The sequence below is a fragment of the Mastacembelus armatus genome, chromosome 20 (assembly GCF_900324485.2).
Source record: "Mastacembelus armatus chromosome 20, fMasArm1.2, whole genome shotgun sequence".
NCBI lineage: Eukaryota > Metazoa > Chordata > Actinopteri > Synbranchiformes > Mastacembelidae > Mastacembelus > Mastacembelus armatus.
The window spans coordinates 19,335,482-19,349,795 of record NC_046652.1 but is presented as its reverse complement, the minus strand read 5'-3'; the positions used below and the strand labels follow the sequence as shown (position 1 = coordinate 19,349,795).

The 14,314-nt window shown below is 41.8% G+C and overlaps 1 protein-coding gene and 1 pseudogene across 1 annotated transcript in view; one reads left to right on the top strand and one right to left on the bottom strand.

Moving 5' to 3' along the window:
* The window catches only part of LOC113121854 (uncharacterized), a 957,344-nt pseudogene that overhangs the window by 35,390 nt on the left and 907,640 nt on the right, over window positions 1-14,314 (top strand).
* The window catches only part of LOC113121849 (uncharacterized), a 1,077,549-nt gene continuing 1,072,828 nt past the window's right edge, over window positions 9,594-14,314 (bottom strand). The window contains 1 exon segment of the mRNA XM_033325771.1: window positions 9,594-12,067. Within this exon segment, the coding sequence (XP_033181662.1) occupies window positions 10,503-12,067 (1,565 nt within the window). The 3' untranslated portion in view covers window positions 9,594-10,502.

Genomic DNA, 14,314 nt, shown 5'->3' with positions numbered 1-14,314 from the left:
AGGACTTATAAAGGCCCCAATAACATTCAGACATTCATCTTTTTGTCTGAGAGATGAATTTAATCCTGGCATCCAAACTTCATTTGGAGAAAACAAACTGATGTTCTGATCATTTTCCTGTTGTCTGACTTCTCATTGAACAAACATCAAACAGAGAAAAACTTGATTTTCATGTAGAAATAAGCAGCTTTGATGGGATTTGAAATAATATTGAAATAAGTTGGACTTTAATTTATTCCCATGTGTCATAATTTAGGACCTGCTCAGACATTCATGTACAAATATCTCAAAGCTGTACCTCAATAAAATACTTCACTTAGTAAATTCACTGCAGGGAAATACTACTGAACCCCCATGTGTGATGGATGTGGACTGACTGTGAGTCTGGTCCATGACACCATCTGATATCACTGGTTAAAGAAAAACCTGGTAGTGTCAGTGCTGGAAGAGGAACTTGGAATATTTTATCAAGAGAATGTACAGAGGACTGGATCAGTCCTGACCCGACCCCCCTCGCTGGATCGGTCCTGACCCGACCCCCTCGCTGGATCGGTCCTGACCGGACCCCCTCGCTGGATCGGTCCTGACCTGACCCCCTCGCTGGATCGGTCCTGACCCGACCCCCTCGCTGGATCGGTCCTGACCCGACCCCCTCACTGGATCAGTCCTGTCCTGTCCTCTGCTGTAGCACTGTGGTGATGAAGTGTCACCTTGTATTTCTCACAGCTGACAGGATCCACTAGAGGGCAGCAAAGACCAGAATATGACTGAGCCTGACTGATGTGAACACTAATATCCTGCTGATATTTCCTGTGTGGTACCAAAAGGGCCCGTTCTTATTCATCACATGGCTCCTGCTCCTTCACCTACATTGACTTTATGCACATGAGGTTCTAGTTTGTTCCCTTTTCCAAACTGTGGATTTGGGAAATGAACAGCACAAATGGTGAACTAGAAAAATGTCTCAATTGTGTCAATGGAATCGATTTTTCTTCAGTCTCAGTAAATTGAAGTGTGTAATATTTCCTGTCAATCTAATGATTGTCTTTACTTTAGGAATAATCCACTTTCTCAGACGTCATCAGGAAAAAGTCTGATGCCAAACTAAGATGAAATATCATGGAAACTGGAATAACATCATCAACCAAATCAACAGGTTGGTTCAACAAATTGTTTCCTAACTTCCAAGGATGTTTCCAGAAAAGATTAGTGAGAGTTGCTCTAAGTAGATGAACTGAACACTCAGCTCCTTTATTTTCTAAACTAAATATTGGGATCATTTTTGATCTTCATGTATATTTCACATGTAGTTTATCTCCAAATGTCTGAATCAGCCTGATTTGGTGTCTCAGACTTTCCAATGATTGTTTCCAGTTGAATTATTCAATACACACATAAACCAGTGCAGTGAAGTAGCTACAATAAAGAATCATTGGAGATTTTTCAATCTGATCTGACTGGACAAGTTTGCAACAACATAATAATCTTTGACATTTATTCATGTCTCATGTTGTTTCTTTGGATCGGTTGGATTTTGAAATTCCTTCTGTTGAGACGTGATGATCAAACCTTTGGAGTTTTTGATCTTCGCTGTACAAATCTTTTTCTATTCTTGTGTCTTTTAAACCTTCATATGATCCATTTATTGTCCAAACAAATCAATACAAATGCAAATATTTCCTAGAACGACATTATTTAGTGTTTGTTCCAGCTCCAGTGCAGACACCTGGGACTTGAATCTTGTTTCTCTATATTTCAGATCTACTCATTCTAATATGTGAGTCTGAAGATGGAGCATGTCTGCATGTTAAATCTGAACATTTGGAATGAGCTGAAAGTGAACAGAGTCCTAACTCTCCCTGTGATTCAAATGAAACACATGGCTCTCTCCAATGAGCCTCCTCCATTATTATTAGCTGTTAGCTACAGGAAATGATGCTGCAGCTTTAATCTCACTTCACAGAAACTCTGTGCTGTGAAAATGCTGCAGAAACATGTCATTGATGGTCTCATCTACTTTTCCAGTGGGAATTAGTGGTTGACCTTCAGTCAAAGATCTCTGTTAGCTTCATGACATGAGGTGCACATGGACCTGCCCCCTTTCATCACCTGTTTTTAGACCAGTAGAGTTGAAATCTTGGTAGAACTCAGAGCTGCACAGGTTTTGGCATCTGGCTGTGAATATCCATCCATAAGAAACATGTTGTGTGTCAATCAGCTGGGGACACAAACTGACATTGACTTGATTCAGCGTCTTAACGGTGAGATGGTGTTTAAGGCCCCACAGGAAGTCCTGACATGAGTCTGATCGGATCTCTGGAATCCTTTAAAGTCCAGAGACCAGATTGAATCGGTGCTGCCTGGAGGTTTATCCATGTCCACACAAACTCATGGTCCTCCATGAAAACAGACACATGCAACATGTCTTTGGTCTCATTATGATGCTGACGCTGAGAGAAAGAAAAAAGGATTTCTACATGAGCCTTTGAATCCAACGATCATCCTTCACTGCTGTTTAATGCACAGTGGTCTCTGCATTTGAAGCATCAGCAGCACGACATGTTTTCTGTGAAATATCTGAGAGCTTTTCTTTTCTGGGCTAAATCCTTCTCCAGGTGTTTTTCTGCCTGTTGAGAAGTTGTTGACATGTCCCAGCTGATGTTCAGACAACAAACTGATGTTGTGTTAACACTGAGCTACAGGACTGGAATAGGCTGCTGAGGAGGAACCGGCTGTTGGTCCCAACAGGTGGATCAGTTGTTTGTCTTTGCTTTTCCAGCCGATGCAAATTGTCGACTGACTGAGGGGGAGAAATAAACAGAAATAAAAACAGGAGAGTAGGAACCACATCATGTGATAAGGAACCAAAGCTAATACACCACTTCTTTCTCTCTCTGTGTCCTTTCAAAGTAAAACGTCCATCTGGCTGTGCACTATATCCAATATGAGTTTGTATTAGTGTAGAATGTGAATGCAGGAGATGCCAGAGATGAGGCTTGCCTAACATCATCAGGAAGACTATTCCAGGTTTTAGCTGCATATAACTGAAATGCTGCTTCTCCCTGTTTAGTCCTGACTCTGGGCACGAGCAGAGAAGGCCTGTCCCTGATGGTCTCAGAGTTCGAGATGGTTCATATGGCATCAGCATGTCAGAGATGTAATGTGGTGCTGAGCCATGAAGAGACTTATACACAAGCAGTGCTGTTTTGAAGTCTATTCTCTGAGAGACAGGAAGCCAGTGCAGAGATCTGAGAACAGGAGTAATGTGGTTGTACTTCCTGGTTCTTGTTAGGACCCGAGCAGCAGCGTTCTGAATGTACTGTAGCTGCCTTACAGCTCGTTTTGAGAGCCCCGTGAACAGTTACAGTAATCTAACCTGCTAGAGATGAAAGCATGGATGAGTCTTTCCAAGTCTGGTTTAGACATGATCCCTTTGATTCTGGCAATGTTTTTGAGATGGTAAAATGCTGACGATGTTATTGATTTAATGTGGCTGTTAAAATTCATGTCTGAGTCCATGATTACCCCTAGATTTCTAACTTGATTTTTAAATTTTAGAGAAAGAGACTCGAGGTGACTGCTGACACTTTCTCTTTGTTTCTGAGGCCCAAAGATGATTATTTCAGTCTTGTCATTGTTTATTTGGAGAGAGTTATTTTGCATCCATAGAGTGATCTGTTCAATACAGCTGCACAGTGAGTCGACTGGTCCATGTTCACCAGCTGTGAGTGAAATGTAAATCTGAGTGTCATCTGCATAGTTATGGTAGGACACATTATTGCTGCGTATTAACTGGCCTAAAGGAAACATGTAAAGATTGAACAAAAGGGGTCCCAAGATGGACCCTTGGGGGACCCCACATGTCAACACCATTTGGTCTGAGACACAGTTACCAACTTCAATGAAATACTTCCTGTCTTCAAGATAGGACTTAAACCATTTAAGGGCAGTACCAGAGATGCCTATCTAGTCCTCTAACCTTTGTACCAGGATCGCATGGTCCACTGTGTCAGAAGCAGCACTTAGATCCAGCAGTACTAAGAGAGAGACTCTGCCAGCGTTGGTGTTCAGACAAATGTCATTTGTCACCTTGATGAGGGCACTTTCAGTGCTGTGATGGGGCCTAAATCCTGACTGAAAATCATCAAAGCAGTTGTTTAGCATGAGAAAGTCAGTAAATTGTTGGTGAACAGCTTTTTCAATGATTTTGCCTAAAAATGGCAGGTTTGATATGGGCCGGTAGTTGTTCAGTACCATGGCATCAAGACTGCTCTTCTTCAGGAGAGGCTTGATGACAGCAATTTTCAAAGCCCTTGGAAATGTTCCAGACTGTAATGAGTTATTAACTAATTGAGTGAGTTGTGGTAACAAACTGCTTAGTACTGATTCCAGAAACTTAGTGGGTAAAACATCAAGGCAACAGGTGGATGGACTCAGACTGGAGATGATCTCTTCAACTGTTATTTCATTTACTGGTGTAAAGTGTGTCAGTTCTACCAAGTGTTTCCTGGATGGCTGCAGAGTTGGTATCTGCCTTGTGCAATCTATTGTTTGCTTAATACCCTGAATCTTGTCATTAAAAAATAATGCAAATTCATGACATTTAGATGTTGAAATCAGTTCCAGTGGCAATGGAGATGGAGGGTTTGTTAACCTACTCACTGTAGCAAACAGGACACATGAGTTGTTCCTGCTGTTGTTGATGATTTCAGAAAAATACATTTCTCTCTTTCTACGTAGAGTTTCATTGAACACACACAGCATCTGCTTATAAATGTCATAATGAACCTGGAGCTTTGATTTACGCCATCTTAGTTCGGCCCTCCGGCACTCCCTTTTCTGTGCCCTGACCGAGTCATCATTTCTCCACGGTGGTTTTTGCCTGCACCTGATTAATTTATCCTTAACAGGAGCAATCACATCTATGACATTTAGAACACTTGAAGTATATGAAGTCAACAAATCTTCAACATGAGAGAAAGTGGTATTTTCAAACCTAATCATCTCCATGAACAGTTTCCTGGTGTTATCATTTATGTCTTTTCTGAACAAGTGTAGGTCCAGTTGCATCTTTGGGAATTATGGACAAATCAAAAAAGACACAAAAATGATCAGACAAAGCAACATCAATCACAGTGATATTAGAAGCGTTAACAACACCCTTAGTAATGACAAGGTCCAGAGTGTGACCTCTGGTATAGGTCGGCTCCCTAACGTGCTGACTAAGGCCATACGTTTCAAGGATGGCAGAGAGTTCTTTAGCATATCTGTCACAGGCCTTATCCATGTGAACATTAAAATCACCTGTAATAACCAAACAGTCAAACTCTGTGAAGACGACTGAAAGCATCTCAGTCAATTCATCAATAAAATTTTGACAGCATTGGGGAGGTTTGTAGAAGATAATAAAAAGTATAGAGGGAGATAATTTCTGCTCCATTTTAAAAGATACATACTCAAATGATAAGAACTCCCCAAATGACAGCCTGTGGGTAACCATATTATCCCTAAAAAAGGCACAAATGCCACCACCCTTTTTGTTTTCTTTCTTGTGTTTCTGATAGAAATGTAAAATTAGGTGGGGTGGATTCAATAAGAACTGCATTTGCTGTCCTGCTATCTAACCATGTTTCTGTTAAAAACATAAAATCGAGATCATAAGAGGAGATAAAATTATTGATTAAACATGATTTGTTACATAGAGATCTGACATTGAGCACTGCAACTTTCAAATTAGTTTGAGTAGGACCTGAGATTATCTGTCTGCAAGGGATATGAATTAGATTTCTCTGATTGGACAGTCTAACTGTCACTCTGCGTGTTTTGACTGGAGCTATAGCACTAGGGGAGAGTGTTCTCTCCCTGGGCCTCAGGTCGATAAGTGGTTTATTATGGCTGTAAGTCCTAGAACAGCAGAGGCCCTGGGTGTCCTAGTTACTGATAGCAGCATTGATGCTAGTCAGGATCTTTGGTCCGGGAGCAGGTGCGGGGGGTCTGACAGGGGTGCTCTGAGGAAAGACAGGTGTTTGCTGTGGGGATGAGTTGACTGGCGTTGATGATAATACCCGTGACCTTGCCAGGTTAGGGGTCAGAGGCACCATTTTAATTCCTGATTTCACCAAGGTTTCCAAATGATTTGGAAATCCCATTGGTGAAGCCGGGGATGGGATGGTCAGTGATGAGTCTGCAGAGGATGTGGATGCAGCTTGGGGGGTCCAGGGCAGTGGAGGGGGCACCATTGAAGGTGCTGTTGAGGGGGGATCCTTGGCTGATGAGGGGTCCGTTGCTGGTGTGATGTGAGTGTTTACTTCACTCCTCTTTTCTCTCAGAGGAGCCTTTAGCTGTTCACCCTGCGCACCCTGTCGGCTTTTTTTATTTAAAAAAAGCACATCGTTTTGTTTTTATTATGATGGTATACAACTAAAAGTAGACCCTTTGCAGATTTGAATGATATACTTCTTTTATCTGTACGATCAGAATTGACGGAGTAATTTAAGTTTGTTTCGGCCTTATCAGAAAAAGATGCGTCAAAACGCACCGGCGTGTGTCGACCCCAGAGGGTTAAAGTAATACATAGTAAAACTTACCCCTCCCACACAGTTCATTTATTACACAAATAAAATGCATATAGATGTAAAGTTTTACTTAAGAAACCGAGCTCCTTACCCTATCTCTAAGGGAGCACCCGGCCAACCTGTGGAGGAAGCTCATTTCAGCCGCTTGTATCCGCGTTCTTGTCGTTTCGGTCAAGACCCAGAGCTCATGACCATAGGTGAGAGTAGGAACGTAGATTGACTGGTAAATCGAGAGTCCTTGTTTCCCTGTGGTCTGGTGAGTCCCCCAATGTGTGCGTGACCAACACCCTTTGGTGTCTTACAACACCCTTTGTTCCTTGTGTCCATGTTCTTGTTTCCTTGTGGTCTGGTGAGTCTCCCCATGTTCATGCCCTGTTACTCTGTGTCTGTGTTCATGTTCTTGCCTTGTTCCCCTCGTTCACATTTTCCTTTGGTCTGGTCAGTCCCCGAGAGAGTGTGTGACCTCGACCTCCATGCTTGTTTCCCTGTATTCATGTCTTGTTCCCCGTAGGCCTGTGTGACCCCAGTGTGTGTAGATTAGATATATTTAAAACTTAAAACAATGTGTTGTTTTAAGAATTGAACTATTTCATTTTAAAAAGGAATATTTAATATTGGCCCTGTGATGGAGGCAGCATGGTGGGCGAGTGGTTAGCACTGTTGCCTCACAGCAAGAAGGGCATGGGTTCGCATCCCGGCCTTTCTGTGTGGAGTTTGCATGTTCTCCCTGTGCTTGTGTGGGTTTACTCCGGGTACTCCGGTTTCCCACAGTCAAAAAACATGCATGTTAGGTTGATTGGTGAATCTAAACTGCCCGTAGGAGTGAGTGTGTGAGGTTGTCTGTCTTTGTGTGTCTCTATGTGGCCCTGTGATGGACTGGTGACCTGTCCAGGGTGTACCCCTGCCTTTCACCCGAGAGAGAGCTGGGATAGGCTCCAGCAGATCCCCGTGACCCTAGCTTTCAGGAAAAAGCGGGTATAGAAGATGGATGGATGGATGAATGTATTGCCAGTAAGGGGCTTAAACCCATGACCTTGATGTTATCAGCTCTAACCAACTGAGCTAACCAGCCAGTAATAGTCTCCAACCCCAGCAAAGTCAAGCAGGAAATATTGGGATTAATGTAGTGGTGGGCAAGTGAAGCCTCATGAAGCACTGAGGCTTTCCTAACAATTGTGCCGAAAAAGATTCAAAGCTTCAAGACTTCAGTGACGGTGACATCTGGTGGACAACTGAAGCCATAGCAACCTCTAAAGAGCATGAATGAAGCACTGGCACTGTTTCAATCCCATGACAGCTGTTGTAGCTGATTTATAGTGTGTGTGTGTGTCTGGAGTGAGAGAGTGTGGTTGGTTGATTACCTGCACACCTGTGGGCAGAGGGAGAGGAAGTTAGACACAGGTGGTTGGGCGGGGAAAATTGAGGATAGGAGGAAGCCACATAGGTTTTCAACCGTGGTGTGTGTGGCGTGTTTGGTGGTTTTGACGTGTAGTTTTAACATTTTAATCTTGCTAAGTCAGTATACTGCGTTTTGTTCTTTTGGTTAGTCTTCTTTTGATAATAAAGTGTTAAACGTATATTTTGGCGGACATTGTTTTTTCTTTTTTGACACGAGTTGGAAACGTCTTCCTCTTTTTTCCCTAGTGACATTTTTTTGTTGTTAGATTGCCACAACAACAGCAATAAAAGTTCAGACCTCTTGAGATCAAAATGATCCCAAACTTTAGAACGTCGCTTATTGGTGGGACTCGCCGTGAAACTTGCCAAAATACTCTCACGCTCCAAATCCTGAAGCAGAATGATGCATGTTATACAGCTGGTATGGCACCAAACCACTCACATCTGTCAAACCTGTCAAGCTGTCTTTGGCTCAGAATGCATTGAAACGCCATGAGCCAATGACACACACTGAAAGACTATGAGCTAATGAAAAGCTTTGAAACATTTTGAAGCAATGAAGCGTTAAGCGAAACAGCGATGACGTTCGAAGCTTCGTGTCACGTGACACTGGTGTTTTGACACAAGCCCCGACACAGCGTTTCGAATCACTCCGCTTCAGGAAGAGTGACACAAGCTCCGAAGCCTCGGTATCATTTGCCCATCACTAATAGTAGTTCACTAGATTGTTTTGTTCCCGGACAGCATGGTGAATGAGTGGTTAGCACTGTTGCCTCACAGCAAGGAGGTTCCTGGTCCGAAACCCTGCAGTGGCCTTTATGTGTGGAGTTTTCATGCTGGTGGGTACTGGTGGTTTTGTAATCCCATTTATAGACCACTGTGAAATGAAATACAACTGCAAAATAATGAGCTAACTGCTAACTGAGGTGAGCTGACTGCATCAGTCATCCAGGCCATGTAGCTCCTTCGGCAGCAACAGAGACTGACTGTTACACACTGAATGTATGTCTGTATAAATATAAACCTAAATATGAATATGAATGCTGCTAAACAGAGAATTGGTGAGATTTTATGTGAAGGGTAGTACACGTGTATGTGGCTTCTAAAACTAATTTTCTCTTAGTAAAACTGTGGAGGAAGTTTGTGATAATAAAGACTCACACACCAGAGAAATGTCTTTCTGAGTTTTATTCACACACTTACTGACATCCAGCTACATCAAGTGAGGAAGATCATGTCAGAGTGGGATTTTTACACCACATTTCCCCTTTGAGCATAGCAATAGAGATGGAAAGACAAAAGCCAGTCTTAGACCTATCTCCCACAGTTTCCACCAGAAACTGAGAGGCCAATGACGATCAAAATGCTGGATATTTTCAAGTGTTTTCAAGGGTTAGTTTTGATCATACAGATAAAAGCAACATATCATTTGAATCTGTAAAGGGTCTAGTTTTAGTTGTATACCCTCATAATTACAACAAAACAATGTGCTTTTGTAAAATAAAGAAAGCAGACAGGGTGCACTGTCTGTCTTCTCTCTCTGTCATCTCTCTTCACAGACACATGAATAAAACAACCAGAATCTCAGCCAATACTTGTCTCACAAAAATAAGAAATATATGGCTTGAAATGTTTTTATTTTAAATGAAACAATTCAAAATAGTCGAAAACAAATCACCACTTGTTACGTTTTCACCTTTTACGTGAAGTACGTTTTCCCGTCTCACCACATTGTAACTATTGTGATCCCGCCTCGTACTGAGCGCACTGTTCATATGGAAATAATCTGAGGTGAGCCAGGTAAGTCTGTACATGCCCCTGAGAAATCACATAAAACGCCAAACTTCATCATAGAATTTACTCACTGTTTCTATGTTTGGATGATGGCAGGCTATGTGGGTGAAGAAGTACTTCATATGTTCCAGACAGCGATGAAGAGTTTACTTTGTCCTCAGAGTACAAACATGACTTAAATGACGAACATTTGGATCCGCATTGTACTGTATTGTATTGTATTGCAGTAATTCCCTGTCATTCACATTCCTGACTGAAAGGCTCATTATGCTGATGTCTCAGGTAAATGACATGACTATTCATGGTCAGACACACTTTCCTGCATATTTCTTTTCTAAACAAAAAGTGTCTTACAAAATTTAAATCAATGTATTGTTTTCAGTGAATGAGTGAACATCACTCACATCATGTTGAAGCAAACACTTTACACTACAAGAGGTATTTATTAAAAGTCTTGCAGAATCAATGTTCTGTTTTATGGTCTTATTTAAGTGACTTAAAAATTTCAGTTTTTCACTAACCATGCATAAACACTGTTTGCTCAAAAACACAATCACATATTATTGTAGCCCAGTTTCTGCTGATTAGAGTGTTATCACACTTTAGCCAGTAACATGTTTAAAAGCAACTGAAAAAAGCACAAATGTCAGCGCATGTCAAAACTTGTCCAGGGCCCCAAAACACGCTCAGACCTCAGACGGTTAAGCTATTTGATAAAGACCTTAACCACAGTGGTCAGTTTTGACATTTCTTCTTGGTGTGAATGCGCTGATGGGCTGTTAGAGCACTTGAGCAAAGAAAAAATTTTCCACATTGCTCACACCAGTACGGTTTCTCTCCAGAGTGAATACGCTGATGTGTTTTGAGGGGGCCTGACTCTGTGAAGGCTTTTCCACACTGGTCACAGCTATAGGGCTTCTCTCCAGAGTGAATACGCTGATGTGCTTTGAGGGTGCCTAACTGTGAGAAGGCTTTTCCACACTGGTCACAGCTATAGGGCTTCTCTCCAGAGTGAATACGCTGATGTGCTTTGAGGGTGCCTAACCATGAGAAGGCTTTTCCACACTGGTCACAGCTATAGGGCTTCTCTGAAGAGTGAATACGCTGATGTGTTTTCAGATTGTTTAATTGTGTGAAGGCTTTTCCACACTGGTCACAGCTATAGGGCTTCTCTCCAGAGTGAATACGCTGATGTGCTTTGAGGGTGCCTAACCATGAGAAGGCTTTTCCACACTGGTCACAGCTATAGGGCTTCTCTGAAGAGTGAATACGCTGATGTGTTTTCAGATTGTTTAATTGTGTGAAGGCTTTTCCACATTGGTCACAGCTGTACGGCTTCTCTCCAGAGTGAATACGCTGATGTGTTTTCAGGGTGTCTAACCGTGAGAAGGCTTTTCCACACTGGTCACAGCTATAGGGCTTCACTCCAGAGTGAATACGCTGATGTGTTTTGAGGTGGCCTGACTCTGTGAAGGCTTTTCCACACTGGTCACAGCTATAGGGCTTCTCTGCAGAGTGAATATGCTGATGTGTTTTGAGGGTGTCTAACCGTGAGAAGCCTTTTCCACACTGGTCACAGCTATAGTGCTTCTCTGCAGAGTGAATATGCTGATGTGTTTTCAGGGTATTTAAATGTGTGAAGGCTTTTCCACACTGGTCACAGCTATAGGGCTTCTCTCCAGAGTGAATACGCTGATGTGTTTTGAGGGTATTTAAACGTGTGAAGGCTTTTCCACATTGGCCACAGCTATAGGGCTTCTCTCCTGAGTGAATACGCTGATGTGTTTTCAGGGTGCCTAACCATGAGAAGGCTTTTCCACACTGGTCACAGCTATATGGCTTCTCTCCTGAGTGAATACGCTGATGTGTTTTGAGGTGGTCTGACCGTGAGAAGGCTTTTCCACATTGGTCACAGCTATAGGGCTTCTCTGAAGTGTGAATACGCTGATGTTTTTTCAGGGTATTTAAACATGTGAAGGCTTTTTCACACTGGTCACAGCTATAGGGCTTCTCTCCAGAGTGAATACGCTGATGTGTTTTGAGGTGGCCTGACTCTGTGAAGGCTTTTCCACACTGGTCACAGCTATAGGGCTTCTCTCCAGAGTGAATACGCTGATGTGTTTTGAGGTGGCCTGACTCTGTGAAGGCTTTTCCACACTGGTCACAGCTATAGGGCTTCTCTCCAGAGTGAATACGCTGATGTGTTTTGAGGTGGTCTAACCGTGAGAAGGCTTTTCCACACTGGTCACAGCTATAGGGCTTCTCTCCAGAGTGAATACGCTGATGTGTTTTCAGGTGACCTAAGTGGGAGAAGGCTTTTTCACACTGGTCACAGTTGTAGGTTTTCTTTCCAGTGTGAACATGCTGATTAATCTCTAAACTCTCCAATGTTGTGAAGGTCTTGTTGACTCCCGTTCTTCTTTTCTATTTGTAAAAAAGAAGAAAAAAGCAAAATGGAGAAAAGATATGAAATTACATGATAGAAAAATCCAAAACCATAATTGACATTGACATTCACAACATGTCTATGAAACATGATCTTGTAAACTGTGTTTCCCTGGAGTTCTATTTCATTCCAAAGTTGTAAAGTTGTGTTGTGTCTCATCCACACATTTTGTCATTTTTTAAAATTATTTTTCTTAAAACGTGTGCTTGCCTCACCTCAATAGCTTTTCTTAGTATCAACATTTAACTTTTTATCTAGTTTCATTTCTAAACAGTGGACACAACTCTCTGAAGTACAGCACCATATTTAAAGCACTAGCTTAACCCTCGACGCACGCGCCGGCGCGTTTTGACGCATCTTTTTCTGATAAGGCCGAAACAAACTTAAATTACTCCGTCAATTCTGATCGTACAGATAAAATAAGTATATCATTCAAATCTGTAAAGGGTCTAGTTTTAGTGGTATACCATCATAATAAGAACAAAACGTTGTGCTTTTTTTAAATAAAGAAAGCCGACAGGGTGCGCTCTCGGACTTTTCTGTCTCTGCCATTTCTCTTCACAGACGCGTAAATAAAACAACCAGAATCTCAGCGAATACTTGGCTCATAAAAATAAGAATTATATGGCTAGAAAGCTTGAAATGTTTTCTTTTGAGTGAAACAATTCAAGTCAAAAACAAATCATCACTTTTTATTTAATCCGTATGAACGTAAGGAGAAGTCCGTTTTTTCCTGTCTCACCTCATTACAGGTAATGCAGTCCCGCCTATTCACTCTATTCACTGTTCACATGTAAATAATCTCAGGTGAACCAGGTAAATATGTGCACCCCCCCGAGAAATGACATAAAACGTCAAACTCTCCGCTACAGCTAGTGTGAACAAGATGACATTCACATCAAACATTCACACAAACATAAAGGCTGGATCTTAGACACTTCCAGACTTGAACTAAAATTAGAAAGAACAGATGATGCACTGACTATTGACTATTGACTCTGGGCTCTTTATGAAGCTTTTTCTATCGATTAAGTCCTGAACGCTGAGCTGTTGATCACTGCCAACAGAGGACTGGACCTCCTCGTTACTGCGGTTAAGCCAGCTGCAGTTCTGAAAAGCCACGACTGAAATTTGTGGAATAACATAGAACGCGCTTTCAAATTACTTTTCATTTTTCTCAGAATTGAGGTAATAAGTTTATGAGATAATTGTCATGTTTCAGTTTTTCTTTTTCAAATTTGCCCTCAAATGGTTCATTTATAGGTCTTTTTTGACAGGTGTTTGTTTATTTGAGTAATGAATTTCTGTATTTTTCAGAGGGCTAGAAAAACCGCATTTCTCATCAACAGAAAAAAAAACAATTGCCAGTTCTTATAGGGGACATCCCATACTATATACAGTGCATGCCTCATATGAAAACCTTTTACTGCAGCCTTTTGGAGAAATGTTCCATTATCCTACTTCAGTGTCTGTCGCTCCCAATTGTACTGTATAATTATAATAATAAAATTGTAAAACAAAACATACTAGAACTACTAACTAAAGGTCACATAACGAAAGCACAAAACATTGTTTTACAACATATCAAGTCAAAGTACATTTTCCTAGTGTAGTACTGAGGATGACAGTGCCAGTCATCCTCACCAAAAATGGCATTTGCAGGTATGTTAACACAGGTGGGATGATACCATCCATTACACAATGAGCACTGCACCATGATTTCTTTGTTGTGTGCAGAACTACACACTGACAGGAGTTTGCCTAAAATTGGCTTTGCTTGGTTGAGGCTCTGAAACACCTGGTGAATTCTGCCCTCATCCGTCCCTCACGGAACAGACAATTCTCTGGCCTAAGGTTGCAGCATAGAGGATGTGCAAATGCAACTGCAAACAAGCCACAGTTGCTGCTATTGCTTTGCTGCTGAGCACTAGGAAAAATTACCACGAATAGGTCTTCCTTTGGCCTTCACATGTGGTAGAAATTTCTTTAAGTTTGAGAGTTGCTAATTCTCAGAAAACAACCACAAGTGTGATGAATCATCTCAGTTTAATCACGGGCCCGGAGAGGACGTCCTTGCAGAAAGTCCTCTCCCGTCTGGGTT